Here is a 14,192-nt window from a genome sequence, read left to right on the forward strand (position 1 = left end):
TTTTGTTCCTTTTTTATAATTTTGTAGTTTTTGAGAAATTATAAGAAGTTATTTTTTGAGATCCACTTTAATGTGAATCATAGTTTTGGTTTTGTGATTGGATTTTGGTGGGTACCTTGGGGCCCAAACTCTGTACATACCCTAGTTAGTGGAGCCCTTGCTGTATTTCTACCCTATCTCCCACTTTAATTTTTCCTTAAAGAAGCAACTAACAAAGATACTTTGGAAGTTGCGATTTGATTTGGGGTTGGAGCCATTTTCCATTTTGACTTGGTCAAACTTCTCTCCATTGTATTTCTACCCCCACCCACTTCACTTTTATCTTTCTTATTTGTATCTTTTAGGCTTTTTCAGGGGTACATTGTTTCACTCCCTTATAATAATACTAACAGTGATATTCTAGTACTTTGTTCGGTTTAGTGGTTGCTGTTTTTTCTTTGGAGTTGACTAATTTGAGACACAGTCCTATCTCGAGTAAAAAAATGGATTTTAAAATTAATCATGTAGTAAGTCTAAAGACATAACATTGTGTATTATTAAAAGTGGTAGTGGACAACAGTTATAAAGTTGAAGGTGAAATGAGTAATGGTTACTCAAATAGGGAGCCATGTGATGGAAGTACACTCGTAGCTTCATTCATTTGATTTATGCTATGCTATGGAAACAAACTGAGTAGCACCAAACAACATATCACATAACCTCTACACCCAACTCACGTGTCACTATCAGACAAAGATAATGTCTGGTTTATCTTTTCCCTTAGATCCTCCTTAATTGGTTCAAGGGTAAGAAACCAAAGGACCCATTTTAATAGGACCCATTTAATTTGTCTGTGAAGTTTAGTCAGCTACCAACAGTTCATGTTTTAGTTTATTGAATTTTTTCATGGCTTGGCTTAATTTACGGTATTGATTTTTGTTTTAAATTGTCAAATCCAAACTTGTTAAGTGAAATCTAACAATTTAAGAGCTTTAATCGGTTTTCACAAACGTGTAATTGATTATAGTTGTGTGAAAAACTAACAAGAAAGCTAAAAACAAAAACTCTCAAGAGTGTAGTCGGTTGCGAATTTGCACTAACAGGTTATCACTTAATAAATTATTTTTGTTTCAGGTGTAACTTGTTATAGATTTTGTAAAACCGATTGCATGTAGTTATTTTACGTTACTTGTATCCTAATCCACTTGTATTTGTATATATACCTAAGAGGTACTATGATTGATACTAAATGCCATTTCTCACCTTATATTATACTTTCTCTAATTCTCTCTCACTCTCTCCCTCTCTGCATTCAATCGCTCAATTTTCATCAATCAAGTGATTCCAATTTCTAATATTTGACATCAAGAGTCTGATTCGATCCACCAAACACTTATTATGCAACATGAATTCTGTCTTTAATAAAAGATTCCCTGCAAACGTATCCATCATTGATGCGAAGAACTACAAAAAAATAGTGCAAACAAATGGAAGCGTGTTGCGGTGCAAAAAATACTCGAACGTGCTAGCGCTCGAAATAACTACAGAGTCTCCACTAAAGTTTTATTTTTTAAGGGGAAACCTCGATAAAATCCTTGAAGAACAAAAACATGGTCGTCACAACCAATTTCAAATTTGGGAGTCGATTATGCGAGTGGAAAGTATTATCACCCCTGAAATCTGTTGTAATCAACGGGAACCTTCTAATTAGCTTAGGAAAAAAAGAGCTTAGCTTAAAGATGTTTTCAATTCTATGTTTATTAAAATAACATTTATATAAAGGCCTAATGAGATGTTGAGTCTCGCTCCTATGTCTCTATAGGTGCAATGGAGAACTCAAGACTACATATTTATTTGGTATAAAATGTTTGTGTGTTGGTTGTTTTTAGTGAATAGTGTTTAAGTCACATTCGAGCGATTAAACTTTTACTTGTATGCTCACACTATAAAGGCTGAAATGTCTGCTTGTATTTCACGCTGGAATATTCTTTTATGAAAAATTGTTTGTTTTGGTTGCATAAGAGTGAAAAACTAATTTGATGAGTTGAGGTTGTTTTTGTAAGCGGAGGATGAATAATCGATTCAGGCAAAACATGCGCTAAGCCTTTGATTGTTCGAGAAACAAATGACCGCACATTCATCCATTTTTCTTTTAATTCTAAATTTATTATAAAAATTGTTTGTGAAAGACAAATGCTCATTCAGACAAAGCGTGCGCTAAGTCCTCGATTATTCGAGAAAATAGGTGAATGTGCATTCACCAATTTCTTTCAAGTTATATAGAGGTATGTTAAATTGGAATTTAATTTTAAAAGAAATAAAACTATTTTTGTATTTTTAATAAACTTTATTTCTATTTTTTAGTATTTTAATATTTACCTTTTTGTATTTTTTTTAAAAATTAAAATAAACTAAATAAATAAAGAATACAAAATCCATAAGATATTGGCCAAAAATCCAAATACACATTAACCCTAATTTAAATTATAATATGTAATATATATAAAAAGCAGGGCCGGTTCTTTTCCTGTGCAAGCTGTGTAGTAGCACAAAGTCTCACTTTTTGTGGGGCCTCAAATTAACTATTATTAGTGAATATAAAAAAATTAATAAATACAAATATTTTTGTATCACATATAATAAATAAAATATTAAATGCTGAAAAATATGATATTTAGAAATCAAACATTTTTTTTCTCCTTTCTCACACGTTCTCATTTTTCTCTCCTCTCAAACGTTATTCTCTTCTCTCTTTCTTTGTTAGAGCGGTTTGAAACCCGAAAAAAAATCTTATTTTTCCTTTTCAATCCTCTTTTATCAGGTTAGTTTATTCAATTAGTTACTTTCCATTTATTTTTATTGTGATTATTTGATTTTGAAGGTATAAAAAATAGTAATTTTAGATTTATTTTAAAATTTAGGGTGAAATCCTATTTTAGTTCCTGTATCAATATTAATTTTAGATTTTAGGGTGGAAATGAGGGTAACTTTTGTTATTTATAAAATTATAATATATAAATAAATAAAATTTTAGGGTGAAATGGGATACTAGTATTCTGACATATATGATTTTAGGGTGGAATTTTTAGGGTGGAAATTTGAGGGTAACTTGTGTTCTTTATAAAATTATAATATATAAATAAATTAAAATTATAATATATAAATAAATAAAATTTTAGGGTAACTTGTGTATATACTACTCAGTAGTATCAAAATTCAAAACAAGAATACTGTTGGTGTTGGTGACGATTTTTATATCTACTTTTTCTCATAAGACCAAATTGTAATTTGGAATCTTTCAAAGCAAAATTAGTATGTATTAGTATTGATATTTTTTATGATTAATTTATAATTTATTTAATTAAATGTAATTTATTTTCTTACTATTAATTTATAATTTGCTTTTAATTTATAATTATTAATTTTTTACGGTACTATATTAGAGAAGAACACAACATAATAAAATATAATTAAATATTAATTAAAGTCTTTTCTCCATGATTTAATTATTAATATTTTTTGATGATTAATTTATAATTTCTTTTATTTAATGTAACTAATTTTTTTTTGTTATTAATGTAGGAACACACTTTCACAACAGGATAATTAGTAGATCATCGACGGACACAAAAGACATTGTGAGAAATTTCAGGTTTTTCTTATTATGCCTCCTAAGAATAGAAAATTTGAATGTGGAAATGATAAACGTAAGAAAAAGAAAAAAATTGAAGAGTTAATTCAATCTCAAGTAGGAGCTCTTGATAAATTTTTAATCAAAGAACCGCAAGTTTCAAATGAAAGTCGTTATGTTGATAATATTGATAGTTTGCCTATTGGAAATGATAATCTTGATAGTGTGCCTATTGAAAATGATAATCTTGATAGTGTGTCCACTGAAAATGATAATCTTAATACTGTGTCCATTGAAAATGATAATCTTGATAGTGTGCCAATTGTTGATGAAGTTAATAATGATGATGATGATGCCGATGATGATGATGATAATGTTGATTATGATATATTTGATCCAAGAAATTGGGATCGTCTTCAACCTAAACTGATTGATTTATTAGTTGTGAAAGGTCCTAAAAGAGATAATTCTATTGTGAAGGGTCCTAGAGATAGTTTGAATAGACGTTTTACGGCTAATTTGTATACTAGAGCTTTAGAAAATGGAGAGGTGTGTGATAGAGATTGACTTGTTTATTCGAAAGAGCTTGATAGAGTATTTTGTTTTTGTTGTAAAGTTGTTAAAAATGGGATTGTTAGGGGACAATTAGCAAATGAGGGTTATAGTGATTGGGTACATGTTGGTGAAAGAATTAAAGAGCACGAGTTAGGCATGGAACATGTTAAAAATATGACTACTTGGTATGAATATCGCAAAAGGCTGCAAAAATTTCAAACTACTGATAAAACAACTCAAAGATTAATTGAGAAAGAAAATGATCATTGGAAAAATGTTTTAAAAAGAGTTATTTCAATAGTGAAATTTCTTGCTAAACATAATTTAGCCTTTCGTGGTTCTAAGGAGAAATTGTACGAAGATAGCAATAGAAACTTTTTGGGTTTGATTGAAATATGAAAGGAAAACACCAAGGTGTGCAAAATCGATTTTTAAACATAATTCCGAGAGCCTTTTATACTCCTTGTGGTTGTCATAGTATTAATTTGGCATTGTGTGATATGGCTAACTCTTGTATTAAAGCTAGGATTTTTTTTGGAGTTGTTCAACGCATTTATACAATTTTTGCCAATTCTACTAAGAGATGGCAAATTTTGAAAGATAATGTAAAAGGGTTGACTCCAAAATCATTGTCATCCACTCGTTGGGAGAGTCATGTAGAAAGTGTCAAAGCTATAAGAACTCAAATGTTAGAATTTATAGAAGCTTTGCTTGAAGTGTCAGAAAATGATCTTGATCCTAAAATACAAAATGAAGCTAAATCCTTAGCAACAAATGAGCTTGGTGATTTTGAGTTTTTGATGGCTATAATTATTTGGTTTGAAATATTATCTGCAATTAATTTTGTTAGCAAGCTTTTACAGGAAAAGGATATGCTTATTGATGTTGCTATGCAAAAAATTAAGGGGTTGATTTCGTATTTTGAGGGATATAGAGAAACATGTTTTTATAAGGTATTGATTAACGCTAAGGAAATTGCGGTGAAATTGAATATTGCCCCAATATTTCCTCAAAGGCGTATTTAAAAGAAAAAGGCAATTTGATGATAATTTGAATATCCCATCAGTCGAGCTATCAGAAGAAGAATCATTCAGGGTTAATTATTTTCTTTAACTTGTTGATCAAACTGTTGTTTCTCTTAATAAGAGGTTTGAGCAATACCAAGAGTATGAAAGTATTTTTGGTTTCTTGTTTACTTCTCACAAGTTACAATCATTAGATGATGCAACTTTGAAGTCTTGTTGTACTAACTTTGAGCAGGCATTAAAACATAATGAGCAATCTGATATTGATGAGAATGAATTTTTTGCAGAGTTGAAGTTACTAAGAGAAATGTTGCCTAAAGAAACCATAAGACCTACTGATATATTATTATTTTTAAAAGGCTTGGATTGTTTTCCTAATACAGTTATTACATAAAGAATCTTATTGACTATTCCTGTGACAATTGCTTCTGCAGAAAGAAGTTTTTCAAAATTGAAGTTGTTAAAGACTTACTTACGGTCTACCATGTCACAAGAAAGGGTTAATGGATTGACATTAATAGCTATTGAAAATGATATTTTGGAGACAATAAAATATGAAGACTTAGTTGACGATTTTGTTTCAAAAAGTGTTCGTAGGAAGGCTCTTTTTATGTAGTTAGATAATTTAAGTTGTAAGAAATGGTGTTAGTAGTTTAAACAATACCTTTGAACTTTTTGGTACTTCATTTGGTTAATATATAATTTTATCTTTTGTTTGTCATTTTTAATCATTAAAATTATATATATATATATATATATATATATATATATATATATATATATATATATATATATATATATATATATATATATATATAGACCCATTTTTAAAATTAGAACAAAGTCTCTGAATTGATTGGGCCGACCCTGATAAAAAGGTAAAAGAAACTTGATAAATGGGGGCTGCCCTTCAATTTCTCTTCTTTAAAAAATGGGCTAACCAAATTTGGACACGTGACGTATATTAAAAATAAAATAAAGAAGAAAAATAATAATAAAAGAAGTAATAATAAAAAAGAAAGAAATAGAGAATGAGAGAATAACTCTCTCTCTCTCTCTCTCATATTAATACATACTTTCTTTGTAATTTTCTTTTTCAAAATAACAACAAAGCAAAACCTTCATTAAAATCCATCACCCTTCCAAATCTAAAAACACATGTAAAAGAGAAAAAAAGGAAACGAAGGCTTACAGATGGCTGATGAGCACACGGTTTCAGTGAGGTGTAGTGGGCAAGTGGTGGCTCGTAGCATTCCAGACGGCGTGGATGGCAGGGGCAGTGAAGGCCGCGATCAGAGTAATGTTCGGCGTGGTGGTTCTATTCGTGTTTCCGATGGCACACGATTTCGATTTCTGTTTCGATATTGTTTTTTGTGATTTTCTGTTTATGTTGTTGATTTTTTGTTGTGATTTTGAGTTATGAATTTGAGTTGTTGTTTTGTTGAAGACACTGAATAATGTTGTTAATGGTTGATGGATGTTTAAAAATGGTGAAGGTGTGTTATGTTGAGATGATTGAAAATGATGATGATATGTTGTTTGATAGGGATGGTGAATAGTTGGCTTTGAGTATGATTTTGATTTTATGAGAGAAAAAGAAAATCATACGTGAAAGATAATTTGGCTTTTTCTCGGTATAATTTTGGTTTTTCTTAACGTGGAATGGTTTTTCTCTGAGTTCTACTACTCTGAAATTTGACTCCTATTTGTACTAATTTTCAGGTTAACATAAATGAAAAATAAGTCACCGTAACAAATCGTGACCAATTAAAAGCAAAATGACAAATTGCGACCAATTAGAAACAAGTATGATACATTGTGATCCATTGAACAAGTATGACACATTGCGACCAATAAAAAATAAGTATGACAAATTGCGATCAATTAGAAACACAGATGACAAATCGAGAATGATTATGTACATTTTAATTTTTTTTTGTGATTTTTATTATTATTTTATGATTAAAAATAAATAAATAAATAAATACTTATTAAAAGAATGAAAATAATATTAAAATACTCCAAAAAGTCAACGTCTGACATTTGTTAACTTTTTTGACCTTTTATTAAAAACATGAATAAATAATAATAATAACTATTTTTTAATTTTTTATTATTTAGAATTAAGCCGAAAAAGGAAAACAAATGCAATTACTTTTCGTACACCCAAAAAAGTAAACTAGTAAAATGGGGCAAAATTTAGGCTACGACAGCTGCCCCTATTTAATTACCTTTAACTCGATAGTATGAATGACAACCATCTTTATACATTCATGGTGAATGACAATTAAATATAAAATAGGAACAAAATTTTCTCCATTGAGGTATGAAAAGAAACAATGAGAAAATAAGAATACAACTAGATCAATATAGGATGCAAGATCATCGTCAACTCGAGGGTTGAATATTAGATCAAGGATAAGAATATTGTTTTCAACTCGAGAGTTGATGCTTAGATCAAACAGGAAAATACTGCCGTTAACTCGTAAGTCGATGCTTAGATCAAGGGGAAAAGATCGTCGTCACACCGAGGGTTGATGCTTAGATCAAACGTGAAAAGATCATCGTCAACCCGAGGGTCGATGCTTAAATCAAATGGAAAAAGATATTCGTTAACCCGGGGATTGATGCTTAAATAAAATGGGAAAAGTTGGTCGTCAACCCGAGGTCGATGCTCAGATAAAACGGAAAAAGATTGTCGTTTACCCGAGGGTCGATGCTTAGATCAAATGGAAAAAAAGATTGTCGTAAACCCGAAGGTCGATGCTTAGATCACATAGGACAAAATCGTCGTTAACCTGAAGGTCGATTCTTAGATCAAAGATAGGGAGATCGTTGCAGCCCGAAGGCCGATGCTTAGATCACACATGACAATATCACCGTCAACCTGGAGGTTGATGCTTAGATTAAACGGGAAAAGATCATCGCCAACTCGAGATTTGATGCTTAGATCAAATAGGAAAGGATCGTCGTCAATCCGAAGATTGATGCTTAGATCAAAACAGGACAACATCGTCATCAACCCGAAGGTCGATGCTCAGATAAAAGAGGAAATGATCGTCATCAATCCGAAGATTGATGCTTAGATCAAAACAGGACAAGATCGTCGTTAACCCGAAGTTAATGCTTAGATAAAAGATATAGGGATCATCGTCAACCCGAAGGCCGATTCTTAGAAGACACATAACAAGATCGTCGCCAACCCTGAGGTCAATGCTTAGATCAAGACAAAGGAAGTTTTCTAGGGATATGAAAGGTCAATACCTACTCACGAGTTATTATGGATCGTTTAAGACGGATCCACTAAGAAAGATTCCAGAAAGGAGTCACTGGGGAGAACACTTTCTAGAGAAAACTTTCAAATGAGCCTCTACGGAGGGAGTTACCTATTGGGTTTTCAGAGTATTTCCATAAGGCACAAAAGATGAATTTGATGGGTGTAGCGGGAAATTCACGATCATCAAGCTATTGACAAGCTAGGGATCAATTAACAAGAGTTGCCACCACGCTTTTATTGTTTCCAAGGAAAAAGGGAAAAAGTACGAACAAAACCCCAAAAGTAAGAAGTTTTCAAATAAAAACTAATAAAAGTTAGAGATCACAGGTAAGGGGGTTGGTTACACAGAGGGAAGGTGTTAGCACCCAAAGTGTCCTAGGTACTTCTAGGGAGCCCTTTTTGTGTGCATATGTATTTTGTACAAAGTGATGTTCACAAACAAATAGAATGGGGGGATGAGAAAAGAATTTATTAATTATATTTTTGTGTTTGACAAGACCTTCGGTCTTGTGCCTACGTACCAACATAAAAATGAGGGATTAAAACCTCGTAGTTCGTAATACAAATTTCAAAATGAGTGTGTTGATTTTAACAAAATTTAAGTTTGAAAGGCACCAAGGCCTAAAATGGTTTGAATGAGTTAGTTCTTTTTGGCTTTTTTAAAGTTTAAGTCAAGTATATTTAAGTTTACTTACAAGTTTGATTTAAGAAAAGAAGTTTAAAAATGCGATGGCATAACGCCAAAGTTTCTATCTTTTTGTAAAAGTGGTCAAAGTTTAGAACAAAAGTAGTTCAGACAAAGAAGATTTTGAAAATGGAGGGAGAGATTTTGAAATTAAAGAAATGGGGAGAAGATGAAGAGACTATCCTATGTACAAAAATTAAAAGTTTAAAGTTGAAAAGATCTGACCAAATGGGTAGCAATCCAATAGACAAGTATGTCAATAGAAACCCAGAATTTCCTTGGACTTTTAGAATCAAGCAACACACAAATGCACAATTATATTATCTTGAAGAGCAAGGTATCAAATAAAGATAGCCTCATCCAAGCTTATCCACTCCATGATCTTCTCCAAAATAGCAGATGAATTCCACAAGTCACAGGTTCAAAATAACAGCTACACAATGATCATGTTGCAGATGAACTAGAGAGGTCTTCAAAGATGTATCAGATGAATTTCAAATTTACAAGCACTTGGTTCTTCAACAAGTTGGCATTGGCCAAGTCCATTAGAAAATGAGGTTGCCTAGATTCTAAGTCCATTTGTCCAAGATCAAGCCAACGGTCCACTCAATTATTTTTAGGGTTTTTGTGATTATTATGTACATTAATGGCCAAAGACCAAACAAGCAAGCAAAGTATACTAAAAAAAAATATATCACACAATATGGTCCAAATGAACAAAGTAAAAATTGCATTAACATAAACAATTAGAATGATATGAACAATGACAAATGAAGTAGAGTGCTAAAAGTAAATTGCATTAAAGTAAAAGCTTGAAATTAAAAGTTAATAGTTAGTAAGTTAGAAGTTAGTATTGTTTTGTTTTGCTTTTCATTTCAAGACATTCTTTGGATAACACTAAACCCACTTTTCACAAGCATGGATCCTTGAACCAAAACATCTTCCAAAGGAAGGAAAGAAGGCCAAGTTTCCACACAATACCATGGAAGAGGGGAGACTTACAATCTCACTAACTAGAATGCTTATGCCTTTTATATCACAAATTTAGCGTTATGTTAAGCAATCGTAATTGGACTTATGTAGAAGTCACAACTATTTGAGGTCGGACAATAGAATTTTGGTGTTAATGCATGTTAGAGACATAGTATAATGGACTATGCTCATGAAACATACCACACACAAAAAATATGCAAAAGGTGTGGCCTAATCTCGTCCATACTCATGTTAATTTTTCAATAAACTAGTATTAGGACTTTGAGATGTCATATGCCAAATGGAAATGAATGAATGAAGAAGAGGAATGAGATGAAGTGGGAAGGGGATGAATGAGATCACAAATTGGTCAAAGGAGGACTTTTACCAAATTAATATCATTCATTCATTTTGGGAGATGGAATGTACATTCCATCAATCCCCTAAATCCAATGATATTAATTTGACAAAGTCAAATCAACCTTGACCAAGGCCCAACAACAAACAAGCAAACTCAAACAAGTCAATACAAGTGGTCAACAAAAATAATTGGCATTTATTCAATTAAAAATAATAAAATAGTGCATTTAAATCAAATATGTTTTGTCCAATTCCTAAAATCTCATCAAAACACCAAAGAAATGACCATGAGATTTATCATAGGTCAAACAAGGTCAAAGGACCTTGGAGAAAAAATTTCATAATTTTTGGACATTTAAAAATATTTTTAAACAATTAAAAACAAATGCGAAATCAATTAATTCATGAAAAATATTAATAATGATCCAAAAAATAATTTTAATTCAGGATATGAAAGAGAAAAATATTTGAGAATTTTTGGTGAAAGTCCCACATTTTTTGGATCAATATTGAATTTAATATGAATTATTGAAAATAATGCAATAAAAAATAAAAGTCAGAAATTCAAAAAAACGTGGACCATCTGATCTCCCTCATTAATTGAGGTGGCATATCAGATGGCCAGGAGCGCGCGTTCCACATGTTCATTAGTCAACAGCGCTGCAACATTGGTAATCAAGACCAACGCTCAGGATTAAAACGTGATGGATGGATCCTGTGGTTCAGAAGCTGGCCAACTCATCGCCGGAGCCAGAGCTCCGGTCATCTTCTCTGGTGGACCTCACCGGAGTGGTCCACCATCAACCATCACCAAAAAGAAAAACAAGGACATGATCTTAAAGAAAAAATGACACTGAGCTCGAATCTGACCTCCATTCACTCCAATTCCAAATATATTGAGAGATATATGGAATTGAAATTTGAGGTACATGAACTGAGTTGCTTCGATTTGGCCTCAAAGCAACTCAATCTTCTTGCCTACATTGGTAGGACTTCAGATAACCAAAGAATCAATAGAATTGAGCAAGAATTTGAGAGAATCGAAGAGTTTAAAATTTCTGGAAAATACCTTCAATGTAGGTCTGGATTCGATGGATCCTGATCTTGTTTGTGATTGGTCTCACTCCACTTGCTTGTAGGAGAAGGATTGAATGGTTAGAAAGCTATGGATTCCTGGAGAATTGAATTCCAAAACAGTGGAGATTCAAGCTCTAATTCAAGAGAATTTATCAAGCTTATCCTTTGAGAAGTGAGGGTTTGCAATGGGGGATCAAAGCTGGCGCCAATGTGTCTCAAATTCTGAGCAATTGAAGCTCTATTTATAGCTGAAATGGTTGATAATTGCACCTTCAATTTCACTTTCCAATTTTGGCAAATGGTGATGCAATGGTGCATGAGCACGCATAGGCCCATGAAATGATTGCTTGAGGTCCAAAGATGCATATCAGATGCTCTAAAGTAAGTTTGGATTGCAAGGCAAATGTACATTGATGTTTGAAGCTTGATCCTTGCTAAGTAATGTCACCCTGTTTAAGCCATGCACAACCTATGCATTTCATGTCCAAAATGAATGAATTTGAGCTCTTTGGAAAGGTGAGATCAAGAGGAACAACTTTCATGTTCAACACTTTTTCATTTGGAAGTTTGGAAATTTTTGACATATCAATTTTTTTCTAAGTGTCAAGCCATATGTCTCAATATTCCACCTTGCTTAACTTTTTATATGGGCTTCAAATGAAAAAGGTGTCTTCATCCAAGTTGTATCTCTCTCGAATACCTTCAAAATGGTCACAAATTTCATGTCATTTGGATTAGAAATGATAGAGTTATGCATTTTTGAAGTTTGGAAAAATTACTTGATCAATGGTATAGGTCAAAAGTGACCTATAATGTAGCCTCATATCACATGCTCAAAAAAGTTGAATTAGCTCCCACTACAAACATCAAAGTTGAAGTAGACACATTGAATTTAATTGTGAAACTTGTAAATCTTCCATCTCATAAAAATTGAGCAATTTATGGCCTTGGGAAGTTGACTTTCAAATTAGGGTTTAGACAAAATGACCTATAATGTTTCAACATAGAAAATGATTTTCCAAGCAAAACTATGTTATTTAGACCTAGAGCTATAATGTTTTTCTATGGTGAATAGTTGGCTTTGAGTATGATTATGATTTTGATTTTATGAGAGAAAAAGTTTTCCAAGCAACACACATAATGTTTCAACATAGAAAATGACCTATAATGTTATTTAGAATAAGTTTTCTCTTGGAATCATTTTCATATGGTGAAAATTGTAGGATATAGGGTCTAGGGAGACCCAATTTTAATCAGATGAATTCATCTGGCCAACCACCATCAACCAACTTGCTAATTTCCAATTCTATTGACTTTCTTGGCTCATGGTAGATAATATATGCATAAGATGATGAATTTTGAAGTGCCCCTTGAGAAATTTGATCAATTGGTGAGATAGCTTGTTGGAGAAGTTACTCAAGATACCCAGTTAAACTAGGGTTTCCAAGGCAAATCACCCTCAAACTCTTGAAGAAAACTTGATCAATATGACATGTAGTAATCATTGGGACTCATATATGATATTCATAACCATTCTTGTATCAATCCATGGTTGTGCTTCTTTGTCATGTGGGGTCTCAAACCCTAGATATGAACTTGATAGATCAATGGAGATCATGCCCTACCTACAAAAGAGTTAGGCAAATGCAAAGAAGTATTTTGGTTAGTAAAATGATAAAATACAAGTATGGTACAATCACAAAGTGCTTGGTGATCTCTCCCAAAACAAACCCAATGAAGGAGGGGTAAGGAGGATGCCAAGGTATGATCCCAATGCTAATGCTTATGATGAAATTGCATGACGGATCTTAGGGTCATAATTGGGATCTTAAAATGGGTTGATGTTGATTTTACCTTGAAGAAGGGTTTATGGAAAAATGTTTGTGATTAGATTGCACTAAAGTATATGGGTGGAGGTAAAAATTCTAGACAAACAAGCCAAACGTCTTGTGTCCAAAATAATCAAAGTAAGGGTAGGAAAACTCCATTCTTACTCATTCTCCACCACAAAATAATCAAAGCCAAAAGTTTTATTGTATTTTGAATTTGATTATGAAATGCCACTTGATGTTGGATCAAGGGTTTGTTTATTTGATTATGAAGTTGGGTGATGGATATACAAAGTAACCAAATAAGAAAGTAAAGGGTCTCATTGTAAGGTAGCCCAAGAGAAAGCCTTATGTGTGCAAAAGTGACCTAAGCTAACAAAGGATAATGGTCTTACAATCATATCTCCCTAGGATAGTGCCATGATGCCATTATTACAACAGGTATGTAAGTTACATATGAAATCCAAAGTTGAAATAGAGCATCACAAGATAAGGGCAAAGTTCTCCAAGCAAAGGTCCTAAGATGAGATCCTTTAAGTACAATGGTTGATTACAAGTGGAATTAATCTTTTTGGTCTTATCATTTTATCATATATTTTTTAATTAGATGATGACAATAAGATAAATGATAGTAATAAAGATACATGATGAGTTTATACAATGATGTTGATGATAATGAGTACTTGAATATAAATTACAATGTAATAACATAAAAGTAGATAACAAAGACAATAATAACAAGGTCACAATAATGGTTAGTGATGAACAAAGTTAATAAAGTAGCTAGAGGCTAGTAGTAATA

The 14,192-nt window shown here is 32.1% G+C and overlaps 1 protein-coding gene across 1 annotated transcript; it reads left to right on the top strand.

Moving 5' to 3' along the window:
- Positions 1-3,643: 3,643 nt before the first annotated feature.
- LOC127080213 (uncharacterized) lies at positions 3,644-4,564 on the top strand. The gene is made up of 2 exons (XM_051020542.1): positions 3,644-4,131; positions 4,249-4,564. The coding sequence occupies exons 1-2, from the start codon at positions 3,644-3,646 to the stop codon at positions 4,562-4,564; spliced, it is 804 nt and encodes a 267-aa protein (XP_050876499.1).
- The last annotated feature ends 9,628 nt before the right edge of the window (positions 4,565-14,192 follow it).

This window comes from Lathyrus oleraceus, chromosome 5, assembly GCF_024323335.1.
Source record: "Lathyrus oleraceus cultivar Zhongwan6 chromosome 5, CAAS_Psat_ZW6_1.0, whole genome shotgun sequence".
NCBI lineage: Eukaryota > Viridiplantae > Streptophyta > Magnoliopsida > Fabales > Fabaceae > Lathyrus > Lathyrus oleraceus.

What these genes read in the sequence shown, in the direction of transcription:
- LOC127080213 (XM_051020542.1), top strand. Translation starts at nt 3,644, where the DNA reads ATGCCTCCTAAGAATAGAAAATTTGAATGTGGAAATGATAAACGTAAG. An exon ending in AGACGTTTTACGGCTAATTT is followed by an intron (nt 4,132 to 4,248) that starts GTATACTAGAGC and finishes TGGGATTGTTAG; the next exon opens with GGGACAATTAGCAAATGAGG.